At 36.7% G+C, this 15,856-nt stretch overlaps 1 protein-coding gene and 1 long non-coding RNA gene across 4 annotated transcripts in view; both read right to left on the reverse strand.

The window, feature by feature from the left end:
* Positions 1-1,320: 1,320 nt before the first annotated feature.
* LOC133227537 (complement factor H-like) overlaps positions 1,321-15,856 on the reverse strand; it is a 67,834-nt gene continuing 53,298 nt past the window's right edge. For 2 of the 3 annotated variants that reach the window (XM_061382128.1, XM_061382130.1), the window contains 2 exons: positions 4,718-4,900; positions 3,882-4,290 (listed from right to left, as the gene is read on the reverse strand). In XM_061382128.1, the coding sequence (XP_061238112.1) occupies positions 4,094-4,290; positions 4,718-4,900 (380 nt within the window). In that variant the 3' untranslated portion in view covers positions 3,882-4,093. Of the gene's footprint in view, positions 4,291-4,717; positions 4,901-15,856 lie in introns of all 3 variants that reach the window. The other variant, XM_061382129.1, reaches the window with a different exon arrangement.
* The window catches only part of LOC133227543 (uncharacterized), a 93,484-nt gene continuing 81,509 nt past the window's right edge, over positions 3,882-15,856 (reverse strand). Inside the window, exon 3 of the long non-coding RNA XR_009729858.1 lies at positions 3,882-3,908. This is a non-coding gene — a long non-coding RNA (uncharacterized LOC133227543). The remainder of the gene's footprint in view (positions 3,909-15,856) is intronic.

Raw genomic sequence — 15,856 nt, forward strand, 5'->3', positions numbered from 1 at the left:
AGGCCACTTCTCCACAAGAGAATTGACTGTGTAATATTTGCTCATAATTATTTAATTAAAAAAATGATGTCTGACATATACAGACTACTATATATAAAATAGATGATTAATAAGGACCTATCATATAAGACAGGGAACTCTACTCCATACTCTGTTACAACCTATATGGAAAAAAAAAACTAGAAAAAGTGAATATCTTTAACTGATTCACTTTGCAATGCATCTGATATATTGCACATTATATATCAACTATGCTGCTATAAAATTTGTTTTAAAATATAAAATAAGTCTGAGATTTGTTCAAGATTCTCATATTTGCATGTAATGATCCACATATAATATATATTGTCTCATTTTTAGCTTAGAAAATCATAACTTTTCACTGAAACTGAAAAATTGATTTGGTTCTTGCTGTCCAGGTTACTTCCTTAGACTCAGTCTTCATTATTTTTTCCACAATTGCACCTTGTATGTAATCCTTTTTCCCCTGGTGTTTTACACTGCAGACTTACAAAATATGTCTAGATTTTCCTCTCTAGTACTTATTTATGGTGCCGGACCATAGTCTATTCTCTGGTACCTCAAGTGATGGTGCTTTCACTTAACTTCATCTCCTAGAGGTACATATTTATAAATACATATTTTCTCACTCTGTGTTTTCCAAAAATATTAGCTGTCTTAGTACAATTGAGAAAAGACTAAAAGAAACTGTAATAAATTATATTTATAACTGGCCTTCTGAAGTACTGGGGCATTTGTAAAACAATTCCACTGTTTTACCTCCCAGCCCTGCACACCAGATTCATGCAAAATAAGTTAGACTTCACAGCTCTTTTTAGACTTCCTTAAAAACAAACCTTCAAATATGCTTAGTCGAAGCCCATCACAGCTTGGAAATTAATACTCCTTACTCAGTGTAAGCATATTAATTTGGATGACTATGAACAAGTTTAAATCTCCTATTCCCTAGCTTACCTTCAATAACCAGGATTACACTGATAAAAGATATGATGCTTTTCTTATCTTTATAGAAGATTTAACCAAAACCACTAATTATGTGTGTGTGTGTGTGTGTGTGTGTGTGTATATATATATATATATATATATATATATATATATATATATTTTTTTTTTTTTTACACAAGGGGCTAAATAACTATAAAAAAGAATGAATTTTTGCCATTTTATACAACATGATTGGACTTGGAAGGTATTATTCTTTGTGAAATTTGTCATACAGAAAAATACAAGTACCATATGATATCACTTAGATGTGGAATTAAAAAAAAATTAATTGAAAGAGACATGTGAACCTCAATGTTCATCACAGCACTGTTTATAATAGCCAGACATGGAAGCAACCTATATGCCCATCAGCAGATGAATGGATAAGAAAGCTGTTGTACATATACACAATGGAGTATTACTCAGCCATTAAAAAGAATACATTTGAATCAGTTCTAGTGAGGTGGATGAAACTGGAGCTGATTATACAGAGTGAAGTAAGCCAGAAAGAAAAACACCAATAGAGTATATTAATGCATATATATGGAATTTAGAAAGATGGTAACAATAACCCTGTGTATGAGACAGCAAAAGAGACACTGATGTATAGAACAGTCTTTTGGACTCTGTGGAAGAGGTAGAGGGTGGGATGATTTGGAAGAATGGCATTGAAACATGTATAATACCATATTATGAAATGAACCACCAGTCCAGGTTCAATGCAGGATACAGGATGCTTGGGGCTGGTGTACTGGAATGATCCAGGGGGATGGGATGGGGAGGGAGGTGGGAGGGGGGTTCAGGATGGGGAACACATGTACACCTGTGACGGATTCATGTTGATGTATGGCAAAACCAATACAATGTTGTAAAGTAATTAGCCTCCAATTAAAATAAATACATTTACATTTTTTAAAAAATTAAAAAAAAATGAATGAATATAGCAAAACAGCAACAGACTCACAGATACAGATAATGAGCAAGTGGTTGCCAGTGGGGAAAAGGAAGCAGGGAAAGACAATAGGTGTATTTGATTAAGAGGTATTATGTATAAAATAAAGAATCTCCAAGGACATACCATACAACACAGGAAGCATAATCAACATTTTACAATAACTCTAAATACAGTATAATCTTTAAAAATTGTGGATCTCTGTGTTATACAACTGAAACTTGTAAATCAACTATATGTCAACTCCAAATTATTTAAAAACAAATTATTTTAAAGATTTGCTAAAACTTTTTAGGTGAAAGTTAATTATGAACAGAGTCTGTAAATTAACACTCATCTTTACAAAGAATGACAATAAATGCAGAAAAATGATAGAACTGATCTTTAAAAATCACCATTTTCTAGACAACGGTGAAATAACTGTTTGCAGCCTTGGGTCACAAATAGATTCTACAACGATTAGTTGAAAAATTTGAAGAAATAATATCTACAAAAATGTTAATATTTACAGCAAAGATAACTTGTCAACTGTAACAATTTCATTTAAGGGTGAGAAAACCAGCAATTTGTTTTCAGCAATTCAATTGTTACCAGCAATTCAGATTTAAATCAATTAGCACCAATGGTGATGGCCATGCTTCTTAGACTAAGAAGGTCACTTAACTTGATGCAGTACAAAGTAAGATATCACCTTAAATATTGTAGCTTGACTGTTTGAATCTATTTTAATAATAACATTTTTATGATATTTAGAAATTTAAAATGTTTGTAGTTAACTGATTTAAGCTTAATATGCTGTTTAAAATGTGTGAACATAAAAATCACCTTTCAGACTGCTGGTGAATGTTTCTAAAATGCTCTGTACCAGCAAAATCAGGAAAATGTTACTAGACCTGGATCATTACCAAATTGGTCTCTAAAGCTCCTATTGTGTCACTTTGCGTGTTTATTTTAGAAAATATTTTGAGGTTCAAAGTTGATATAAACTGAAGACAGAAAAATTCAGGATTTCATGTAAATAAAAAGAAGTGAAACACCTTTTACACTGTTGAATCTGTGAATTCAACTCTAGCTATACTAAATAGTTTCTTATATTTCTTGCCAATATTTTTCTATAAAACGTTATTCAGTGTTTAAAGCAGAGTGTCTTTGTGTGTGTGTGTGTATATTTAATGTTGAATTTTTAATCATATATGCCATGTTATTGTAGTTACAAAATATCATTCTTATTGTTCTTTATTTGAATTATGTGTACTTTGACAAGCATCTTGTAAAATATTATGAGATCCAACCACTCCAGCCTAAAGGAAATCACTCCTGAATGTTCGTTGGGAGGACTGATGCTGAAGCTGAAACTCCAATATATTGGCCACCTGATGTGAAGAGCTGACTCTTTTGAAAAGACCCTGATGCAGGGTAAGATTGAAGGAGGGAGGAGAAGGGGATGACAGAGGATGAGATGGTTGGATGGCATCACTGACTCAATGGACATGAGTTTGAGTTAGCTCAGGGAGTTGGAGCATGGACAGGGAGGCCTGGAGTGCTGCAGTGCATGGGGTCGCAAAGAGTCGGACACGACTGTGTGACTGAACTGAACTGAAAATATTATGTATTTCATCATTTTTGGTGTATTCATCTATTGATAGATGAGCAAAAGTAAGATAAACTACATACATTTAATTCTTGACGTAAGTATGACATAGTTTGCTTTTATAGGTTTGTTAAATGATATTATCAATATTTTGAATGTTTTCCATTTCTTTCCACACTTTTATCCTATGTCTTCTAAAACAGAGTTTCAGAAACCCTCAGAAGTAATGGAGAAAGCTTTAAGAAAGTTAGGAAACTGATGGATAGAAGGAGGCATGAAAGTGATTGAATCTAATTTCTTGCTGTAAATGTTTCATGAACAGGACACATAACATTTTGATTTGCCAAGTTTAATGAGGTACTTTTAAGAAGTGATTCATTGGACGCATCTCTCAATTACATTGTCCCCATAATATTTAACACAATCTGATTTATGATTCAAGATGTGTTAAAAAAGATGTGATAAAAGAAACAGAATTGAATTAATAAGGAAAAATCTGAATACATGTACATATTTCAGTTTTATAACTGCATTTAGTCAAGGATTTATCCACATCGAGGATACACCACCTTTCCTTTCCGACAAGTTGTTCGAAATGTATGTTTTGGTGTCAGTTGACGATAACCATATTGACACATAAATTCAATAGTATCCTCTGTTTTAGAGTAAAGTTTTTTATCGTATTTCCATCTTAACTGTATGTGATGTTTTCTCATTGTTTCTTCTGAAATTAGACAAGCCTCTAAAATTAAAGAAAATAAACATAAACCTTTGAGTAATATGCAAATACACAGATTTTCAGGGTTTCAAGAACTTTGGTCCAAAAATTCTTCCTCAAACCTTTTCCAAACCAATACACTGAAAATGTATAATGTAAGTTTCATCATATTTAAAAAGTTAATGTTATAAGAATGAGATACTTTGTTTAGTATAACCATTAAATGTTATAAGATTCATAATGTCAGTTATCATATGAAGAGCTTTCATAAAGGAGCCATTGTTGCTTGAACATGAAATTTTCTAACTATATTTCTATGTACAGATATTAATCTTTGGTGTTCAAGCATTAACTGGTTGTTATTTAATCCATAAAAACTCTATTATAAACAGTTAAACGTTACTGTGTACAAGGATTATCCCAGGATCCAAGAGAAGTTTAAAGCATTTACCTAAGCATTTTGGTGGTTGTGACCACTTTCCATTCCGACATACTACTTTTCTGTTTCCCTGAAGTTCATAGTAGGCCTGACACCGGTACTCAACAATCATTCCTGGAGGATATACTGATTGCAGGAGTGAGGTAATTTCTCCATTGTCTATTGGTGGAGGAGGCCCACATTTTCCTTGAGAGACTAAAAAATAATAGTTTTTGCTTTATTCAAAGACAGCTCCTACAGTTTTAAACAAATAAAATAAAAATGCAACCAAATATGTCATATCCAAACTTAAGATTTATGATGACAGAAATGATTTATAGAAAGAATTTTAATCAGAAATACACATTTTAAGGCCTTATTTTACCACCATGGAAGCACATATAGTACTTTAACAAATATGTCTGCTTTGCAGTGTCCTGATGTTCAAACATGTTTTTTTTTTTTTTTTTTTTTTCAGAGTATATGCTGGAAAGATGGATAGCTAAAAAAAAAAAAAAAAAAAAACTACCGTGATATACAACATGTTGCAGTGTCTGTGAAAGAAATTTTGGCTTCCATTTTTGGATAAGATGAGGTAAAAAAATGTGTGCTTATAGCATCTGTTAGTATTCCTTCTGCCAAATGAAGGTCCTGAACATAATATAAAAACCAACACAGGAGACTGTGAAACAAGTAGTTAGTCAATCTGCTTAGGGACCTTTGGATTCAAAGAGTTACACTGAAGAGAGTCCTTGGGGTTTTCATTTTGCCTTCTATGTACTGTGAATGGGCCACTGAGACAGCAACCCAGAAATAACACAAGTTCAGAAAGAAAAAAAGTCTCAGGAAGCAGTTGATCTTTTTAAGAAAAGGCCCAGAAAAGAGTAGCCTAGCAAGATACAGTTTTCACAATATTGAATTAGTCTAGAAATACTACACGAAGTGTGCACACTAAGTTTTTGTGTGCACCAGAACCCAGAGACCCCACAGACACTAAGCCAGAATTGTGTCTGAGTGTCTCCTGCAGAAGTATGGGTGAGCAGTGCACTACTACAGGGGCAGGGGCTCTGGGTGCAGTAGACCTGGGTATTGCATAAGCCCTCTTGGAGGAGGCTGCAATTAACTCCACCACAGAGCCGCCAGAACCTAACCAGGACTGCAGAAACAGACCCTTAGAGGGCATAAAAAAATCCTTGTGCACAAAAGAACCCAGGAGAAAGAGGCAGGGACTCTACAAGAGATTGACCTAGACTTGCCCGTCAGTGTTCAGGAGTCTTCAGCAGAGACATGGGTTAGAGGTGGCCTGCTGCAGGTTTGGGGGCATTGAGTGTGGCAGTGCATGCATAAGACCTTTTGAAGGAGGTCACCAGTATCTTCCTTATCTCCACCATTGTTTGGCCACAGATCAAAAAACAGGGAGGGAACACGACCCCATCCATCAACAGAAAATTGAACTAAAGATTTACTGAGCATGGCCCCTTCCATTAGACCAAGACCCAGTTTCACCTTGAGACAGTCTCTCTCATAAGGAAGCTTCCATAAACCTCTTATCCTCATCCATCAGAGGGAAGACAGAATGAAAACCACAGTCACAGAAAACTAACCAATCTGATCACATGGACAACAGCCTTGTAGAACTCCATGAAACTCTAAGCCATGCTGCATAGGGCCTTCAAGTTGGATGTGTCATGGCGGAGGATTCTCACAAAATGTGGGCCACTGGAGAAGGGAATGGCAAACCACTTCAGAATTCTTGCCTTGAGATCCCCATGAACAGCATGAAAAGGCAAAAAGATAGAACACTGAAAGATGAACTCCTCAGGTGCGGTGGTGCCCAAAATGCAGGAGATAAGTGGAGAAATAATTCCAGAAAGAATGAAGACATGAAGAAAAAGCAAAAACAACATCCAATTGTGGATGTGACTGGTGATGGAAGTAAAGTCTAATGCTGTAAGGAGCACTATTGCATAGGGACCTGGAATGTTAGGTCCATGAATCAAGGTAAATTGGAAGTGGTCAAACAGGAGATGGCAAGAATGAACATCGGCATTTTAAAAATCAGCAAACTAAAATGGACTTGAATGGGTGACTTTGACTCAGATGACTGGTATATCTACCAGTGATCTGGTAGAATCTGGTAGAATGTGAGCAAGAATCTCTAAGAAGAAATGGAGTATCCATGATAGTCAACAAAACAGTCTGAAATCAGTGCTTGCATGCAATCTCAAAAATGACAGAATGATTGCTGTTCATTTCCAAGCCAAACAATTAACAAGCACAGTAATCCAGGTCTATGCCCCGAACAGTAATGTTGAAGAAGCTGAAGTGGAATGGTTTTCTGAAGACATACAAGGACTTCTAGAACTAACAAGCAAAAAGATGTCATTTTCATTATATTGGACTGGAATGCAAAAGTGGGAGGTCGAGATATCTGGACTAACAGGCAATTTTGGCATTAAGAGTACAAAATGAAGCAGGGAAAAGAGTAGGAGAGTTTTGCCAAGAGAACACACTGGTCATAGCAAACACCCTCTTCCAACAACACAAGTGAAAACTCTACACATGGACATCACCAAATATCCATGGAAAACTCTACACATGGACAATACCAAAATCAGATTGATTATATTCTTTGCAGCCAAAGGTGGAGAAGCTCTATACAGTCAGCAAAAACAAGACTGGGACCTGACTGTGGCTCAGATCATGAACTTCTTGTTGCCAAATTCATACTCAAATTGAAGAAAGATGTGAAAACCACTAGACATTCAGGCATGACCTAAATCAAATCCCTTACAATTAGAGTGGAGGAGACAAATAGATTCAAGGGATTTGATAAGACAGAATTCCTGAACAACAATGGACAGTTACTCCTGACTTTGTACAGGAGGAAGGGATCAAAATCATCCCCCAAAAAAAGAAACGTAAAAAAGGCAAAATGGTTGCCTCAAGAGGCCTTACAAATAGCTGAGAAAAGAAGAGATGCTAAAGGCAAAGGAGAAAAGGAAAGATAAAATGATTTGAATGCAGTGTTCCAAAGAATAGCAAGGAGAGATAAGAAAGCCTTCCTCAGTGATCAGTGCAAAGAAATAGGGGAAAACAATAGAATGGGAAAGACTGGAGATCTCTTCAAGAAAATTACAGATACCAAGGGCATTTCATGCAACGATGGGCACTATAAAGGACAAAAATGGTATGGACCTAACAGAAGTAGAAGATATTAAGAAGAGGTGGCAAGAATACACAGAACTATATAAAAAAGATCTTCATGACCCAGATAACCACAAAGGTATGATCACTCACCTAGAGCCAGACATCCTAAAATACAAAGTCAAGTAGGCCTTAAGAAGCATCACTGTGAACAAAGCTAGTGGATGTGATGGTATTCCAGTTGAGCTATTTCAAATCCTAAAGATGATGCTCTTTAAGTGCTGCACTCAATATGCCAGCAAATTCAGCAGTGAACAAAGGTCTGAAAAATGTCAATGTTCATTCCAATCCCAAAGAAAGGCAATCCCAAAGAATGTTCCAACTACCGTACAATTGCATTCATCTCACACACTAGTAAAGTAATGCTCAAACTTCTCCAAGCTAGGCTTCAACAGCACGTGACCCATGAAATTCCTGTGTTCAAACTGGATTCAGAAAAGGCAGAGAAACCAGAGATCAAATTGCAAACATCCGTTGGATCATCATAAAAGCAAGAGAGTTCCACAAAAAAATCCACTTCTGTTTTATTGACTACACCAAAATCTTTTGCTGTGTGGATCACAACAAACTGTGGAAATTAAATAGATGGTAACACCTGACCTGCCTCTTGAGAAATCTGTATGCATGTCAAGAAGCCACAGTTAGAATCAGACATGGAAGAAAAACTGGTTCCAAATCAGGAAAGGAGCACATCAAGTCTGTATACTGTCACCTGCTTACTTAACTTCTATGCAGAGTACATCATGCAAAATTCCAAGCTGGATGAAGCACAAGGTGGAATCAGTATTGTCAGGAGAAATATAAACAAGCTCAAATATGCAGATGACACCACCCTTATGGCAGAAAATGAAGAAGAACTAAAGAGCCTCTTAGTGAAAGTGAAAGAGGAGAGTGGAAAAGTTAGCTTAAAAATCAACATTCAGAGAACTAAGGTCATGGCATCTGGTCCCATCACTTCAGAGAAAACAGATGGTGAAGCAATGGAAACTGTGAGAGACTTTATTTTGGGGCTCCAAAATCATTGCAGATGGTGACTGCAGCCATGAAATTAAAAGACACTTGCTCCTTAGAAAAATGTTATGACCTACCTAGACAGCATATCAAAAAGCAGAGACATTACTTTGCCAACAAATTCCACCTAGTGAAAGCTATGATTTTTTTCAGTCATCATGTATGGATGTGAGAGTTGGACTATAAAGAAAGATGAGCACCAAAAAATTGATGCTTTTGAATTGTGGTTTTGGAGAAGACTCTTGAGAATCCCTTGGACTGCAAGGAGATCAAACCAGTCAATCCTAAAGGAGATCAGTCCTGAATATTTATTGGAAGAACTGATGATGAAGCCGAAGCTCCAATACTTTGGCCAGCAGATGAAAAGAACTGACTCTTTGGAGAAAACCCTGATGCTGGGAAAATTGAAGGTGGAAGGGTAAGGGGATAACAGAGGATGAGGTGGTAGGATGGCATCACTGACTTGATGGATGTGAGGTTAGTTAAGCTTTGGGAGTTGGTGATGGATGGGAAATCCTGGTGTGCTGCAGTCCATGGAGTTGCAAAGAGTCAGACATGACTGTGTGACTGAACTGGAATGCTTTAGTCTAGAAACACATGATGGCAGAAACCTCAGCCCAATCCTTTCCATGCCTTGATCTACAGGGTCCAAGTAAGCAGCTCACATTTCCACCCACATAATGAGCGAACTCTTGAGAGTCCCTTGGACTGCAAGGAGGTCCAACCAGTCCATTCCTAAAGGAGATCAGTCCTGGGCGTTCATTGGAAGGACTGATGTTGAAGCTGAAACTCCAATACTTTGGCCACCTCATGTGAAGAGTTGACTCATTGGAAAAGACCCTGATGCTGGGAGAGATTAGGCGCAAGAGGAGAAGGGGACGACAGAGAATGAGATGGCTGGATGGCATCACCGACTCGATGGACATGAGTTTGAGTGAACTCCCCTAATTGGTGATGGACAGGGAGGCCTGGCATGCTGCAATTCGTGAAGTCGCAAAGAGTCAGACACGACTGGGTGACTGAATTGAACTGAACTGAAAGAGTGAACAAGAAACCTCTGCCGTTTCTCCTGGTGCCAGAGGAGGCCAGGTGGGAACCTTGGACTTGCAACCTACATGGCAGTAATGAAAGCCCGATTAATGAAGGAGTCCAATAACATCCTTAGTCTCAAGATATAAAAGCTCAAGTGTCTGAATACAGTTGAAAATCATTTATCAGACCAAAGACCAGGTAAACCTCAAAAGAGAAAAAGCAATCAACAGAAGACAACACTGAAATGACACAGATATTGAAATCATTGGATGATAGTTTTTAAAAATCTAGTCCAATTGGTAGAACTAGAAAATAGATTATTAAAAAACTACATGGATTGACAATATATTGCAGATGGCAGAATGATCAATAAGTTTGAATATTAACTAACCTTGAAAATAAACTGGAAAGAAAATGGACATAGCTTCAAAGACCCGTGGTAAGATAGCAAAGAAGGTTGAACATGAAGTTGAAAAAAAATAATGGCTGACTTCCCTATGCATTCATTCTCTGATGGTCTAAATGGAAAGTAAATCCAAAAGAATGGGCATATGTGTATATGCGTAGCTGATTCACTTTGATGTACAGTGAAACTAACACTATATTGTATAGGAAATACACTCCAAAAAATGTTTTTTAAATAATGGCTAATAATTTCTCAAATCAGTTATATGACTTAGCAAGTAACCAAAAACAGCAACTACATGCTAAAACTGCTCAGTGAATTCCAAATGAGATGGAGCCAAAGAAGTTAATGTCAAGATACATCATAATCAGTTCCTGTTGTGTTGTTCAGTCGCTTAAGTGTTTCTGACTCTTTGCAACCCCATGGATTGTAGAAAGACCGGCTTCCTGGTCCTTCATTAATTCCCGGAGTTTGCTCACAGTCATGTCCATTCTGTCAATCATGCCTTCCTACCATCTCATCGCTGATATCCCTTCTCTTTCTGTACTTAATCTTTTCCAATATCAGGTTCTTTTCCAATGAGTCAGCTCTTCTCATTAGGTGGCCAAAATACTGGAGCTTCAGCTTCAGCATCAGTCCTTCCAATGAATATTCAGGACTGATTTCTTTCAGGATTGACTGGTTTGATCTCCTTGCAGTCTAAGGGACTCTCAAGAGTCTTCTCCAGCACCACAGATCAAAAAATCAGTTCTTTGGTACTCAGCCTTCTTTGTGCTCAAACATTCACATCCATACATTACTGCATGAAAAACCATAACTTTGACAATATGAACCTTTGTTGGTAAAGTGATGTCTCTGCTTCTTACCATGCTGTCAAGGTTTTCATAGCTTTTCTTCCAAGAAGTCTTTTAATTTCACGGCTGCAGTCAGCATCCACAGTGATTGTGAAGCTGAAAAGAATGAAGTCACTGTTTCTATTTCCACCCATTTTTGACATATAGTGATGGAACCCAATACCATGATCTTCATTTTTTGAATGTGGTTTTAAGCTAGCTTTTTCAATCTCCTCTTTCAGCATTATCAAGAGGCTCTTTAGTTCCTCTTTGGTTTCTGCCATTAGTGTGATGTCATCTGTGTATCTGAGGTTATTGGTATTTTTCCTGGCAATCTTGATTCCAGCTTGTGCTTCTTCCAGCCTGGTATCTTGTGTGAAGTTAAAGTAGCAGGTGACAATATAGCCTTGACATACTCCTTTCCAAATTTTGAACCAGTTTGTTGTTCCATTCCGGTTCTAACTGTTGCTTCTTGACCTGCATACAGGTTTCTCAGGAGGCAGGTAAGGTGGTCAAGTATTCTCATCTCTGTAAGAATTTTCCACAGTTTGTTGTGATCCACACAGTCAAAGACTTTAGTGTAGTCAATGAAGCAGTGTTTCTTCAATTCCTTTGCATTTTCTATGATCCAACGGATGTTGTCAATTTAATTTCTAGCTCTGCTGTCTTTCTAAATTTAGCTTGTACATCTCGAAGTTCTCAATTCACAAGTTGTTGAAATTTAGCTTGAATATTTTGAGTATTACCTTGCTAGCATGTGAAATGAGCCCAATTGTGTTGTGGTAGTACGAACATTCTTTGGCGTTGCCCTTCTAGAGACTGGGATAAAAACTCACCTTTTCCAGTTGTATAGCCACTGCTGAGTTTTCCAGACTTGCTGGCATATTAAATGTAGTACTTTCACAGCATCATCTTTTAGGATTTGAACTAGCTCAGATGGCATCCCATCATCTCCACTAGCTTTGTTTGTAGTGATGTCCACTTGATTTTACCCTCTAGGGTTTCTGGCTCCAGGTGACTTGTGGTTATCTGGGTCATTAAGTCCTTTTCTGTACAGTTCTTCTGTATATTCTTGCCACCTCTTCTTAATACCTTCTGCTTCTCTTAAGGGCATACTGTTTCTGCCCTTTACTGTGCCCATGATTACATGAAATGTTCCCTTGCTCTCTCTAATTTTCTTGAAGACATCTCTAGTCTTCCCCATTGTATTGCTTTTCTCTATTTTTTTGCATTGCTCACTTAACAAGGCTTTCATATCTCGCCTTTCTATCCTTTGGATTCTGCATTCAGATGGGTATATTTTCCCTTTTGTCCTTTGCACTTTGCTTCTCTTCTTTATTCATCTCTTTGTAAGGCCTTCTCAGAAAGCCATTTTGCATTGTTGCATTTCTGCTTCTTAGGGATGGTTTTGCTCACTGTCTCCTGTACAAAGTTACAAACCTCCATCCATAGTTCTTCAGGCACTCTCACAGATCTAATCCCTTGAATATTTTTATCCTTTCTGCTATATAATCATAAAAGACCTGAATGGCCTAGTGGTTTTCCCTGCTTTCTTCAATTCAAGTCTGAATTTCGCAATAAGAACCTCATGATCTGAGCCACACTCAGCTTCCAGTCTTGGTGTTGCCAACTGTATAGAGCTTATCTATCTTTGACTGCAAAGAATATAATCATTCTGATTTCGGTACTGAACATCTCATGATGTCCATATGTAGAATTGGCTCTTGTGTTTTTGAAGAGGGTGTTTGCTATGATCCATGTCTTCTCTTGTCAAAACTCTTTTAGACTTTCCCCTGCTTCATTTTGTACTCCAAGGCCAAACTTGCCTGTTACTCCAGGTATCTTTTTATTCCTACCTTGCATTCCAGTTCCCTGTATGAAAAGCAGATTGTTTTTTTATTTTGATGTTTTGATCTAGAATGTAATATAAGTCTTCACAGAACCAGTCAACCATATATTTTGACATTAGTGGGTGGGGCATAGACTGGGATTACTCTGATTGTAAGTGACTTGCCTTGGAAATGAATGGAGATAATTTTGTCGTTTTGAGAATGCACCCAAGTACTGCATTTCAGACTCTTTTGTTGGCTGTGAGGGCTACTCCATTTCTCCTAAGGAATTCTTTCCCATAGTAGTAGATATAATGGTCATCTGAATTAAATTTGCCCATTCCAGTCCCTTTCAATTCACTGATTCGTAAGTCTTGATGTCATAATGAGTAATAAATATATATATAATATTTATTATTATATAATATTTATATATTAATATAAATATATAATATTTATCTATAATATATTGTATAATATATATTATATTATATTTATATATTATATTATATATATTATATTTATATTTATTATATTATATATATAATATATTATATATATTTATATATAAATATATATATATATTTGTGTGTGTGTCTAGAGCTTTGTAGTATAGTCTGAAGTCAGGGAGTGTCATTCCTCCAGCTCCATTTTTCTTTCTCAAGATTGCTTTGTCTATTCTTGGCCTTTTGTGTCTCCGTTCAAATTTTAAGTTTTTTTTTTTTTTCTAGTTCTGTGAAAAATTGCCATTGGTAAATACATACAGATTGCATTGAATCTGTAGATTGCTTTTGGTAGTATAGTCATTTTGACAATATTCATTTTTCTAATCAAAGATAATGGTATATCCTTCTATCTGTTTTTGTCTTCAATTTTTTCATTAGTATACTACATTTTCAGATTACAGATCTTCTGTTTCCTTAGGTTTATTCTCCAAAGAAGACATTCCGATGGGCAAAACGTCCATGAAAAGATGTTCATATCACTAATTATTAGAGAGATTCAAATCAAAACTACAGCATGATATCCCTTAACATGAGTCAAAAGAGCTATGCTGGTGAGTATGTGGAAAGAAGATAACACTCCTACACTGTTAGTTGATACAGCCACTATGGAGACAAGTATTTACGCTCCTTTGAAAACTAAAAATAGAGCTACCATATGACCCTGCAATCTTGCCCCAGGCATGGATCTGGTGAAAAACTTGGTCTATGAGGAAACACACACCCTAATGTTCATTGCAGCACTGTTTACAATAGTCATAATATGGAAAACCTAAATGTCCATCAACAGAGAAATGTGTAAAGAAGATGTGGTACAAATATACAATGGAATATTACTCATCCACTAAAAGAATGAAATAACCAACACAGTATTCTTCACAGAGCTAGAACAAATAATTTCACAATTTGTATGGAAATACAAAAAACCTCGAATAGCCAAAGCGATCTTGAGAAAGAAGAATGGAACTGGAGGAATCAACCTACCTGACTTCAAGCTCTACTACAAAGCCACAGTTATCAAGACAGTATGGTACTGGCACAAAGACAGAAATATAGATCAATGGAATAAAATAGAAAGCCCAGAGATAAATCCACGCACATATGGACACCTTATCTTTGACAAAGGAGGCAAGAATATACAATGAATTAAAGACAATCTCTTTAACAAGTGATGCTGGGACAACTGGTCAACCAGTTGTAAAAGAATGAAACTAGAACACTTTCTAACACCATACACAAAAATAAACTCAAAATGGATTAAAGATCTAAACGTAAGACCAGAAACTATAAAACTCCTAGAGCAGAACATAGGCAAAACACTCTCTGACATACATCACAGCAGGATCTTCTATGACCCACCTCCCAGAATATTGGAAATAAAATAAAAAATAAACAAATGGGACCTAATTAACCTTAAAAGCTTCTGCACATCAAAGGAAACTATTAGCAAGGTGAAAAGACAGCCTTCAGAATGGGAGAAAATAATAGCAAATCAATCAACTGACAAACAACTAATCTCAAAAATATACAAGCAACTCCTACAGCTCAACTCCAGAAAAATAAACGACCCAATTAAAAAATGGGCCAAAGAACTAAATAGACATTTCTCCAAAGAAGACATACAGATGGCTAACAAACACATGAAAAGATGCTCAACATCACTCATTATCAGAGAAATGCAAATCAAAACCACTATGAGGTACCATTTCACACCAGTCAGAATGGCTGCGATCCAAAAGTCTACAAATAATAAATGCTGGAGAGGGTGTGGAGAAAAGGGAACCCTCTTACACTGTTGGTGGGAATGCAAACTAGTACAGTCACTATGGAGAACAGTGTGGAGATTCCTTAAAACACTGGAAATAGAATTGCCTTATGATCCAGCAATCCCACTGCTGGGCATACACACTGAGGAAACCAGAAGGGAAAGAGACACGTGTACCCCAATGTTCATCGCAGCACTGTTTATAATAGCCAGGACATGGAAGCAACCTAGATGTCCATCAGCAGATGAATGGATAAGAAAGCAGTGGTACATATACACAATGGAGTATTACTCAGCCATTAAAAAGAATACATTTGAATCAGTTCTAATGAGGTGGATGAAACTGGAGCCTATTATACAGAGTGAAGTAAGCCAGAAGGAAAAACACCAATACAGTATACTAACGCATATATATGGAATTTAGAAAGATGGTAACAATAACCCGGTGTACGAGACAGCAAAAGAGACACTGATGTATAGAACAGTCTTATGGACTCTGTGGGAGAGGGAGAGGGTGGGAAGATTTGGGAGAATGGCATTGAAACATGTAAAATATCATGTAAGAAACGAGTTGCCAGTCCAGGTT

The sequence above is a fragment of the Bos javanicus genome, chromosome 16 (genome assembly GCF_032452875.1).
Source record: "Bos javanicus breed banteng chromosome 16, ARS-OSU_banteng_1.0, whole genome shotgun sequence".
Taxonomy (NCBI): Eukaryota; Metazoa; Chordata; class Mammalia; order Artiodactyla; family Bovidae; genus Bos; species Bos javanicus.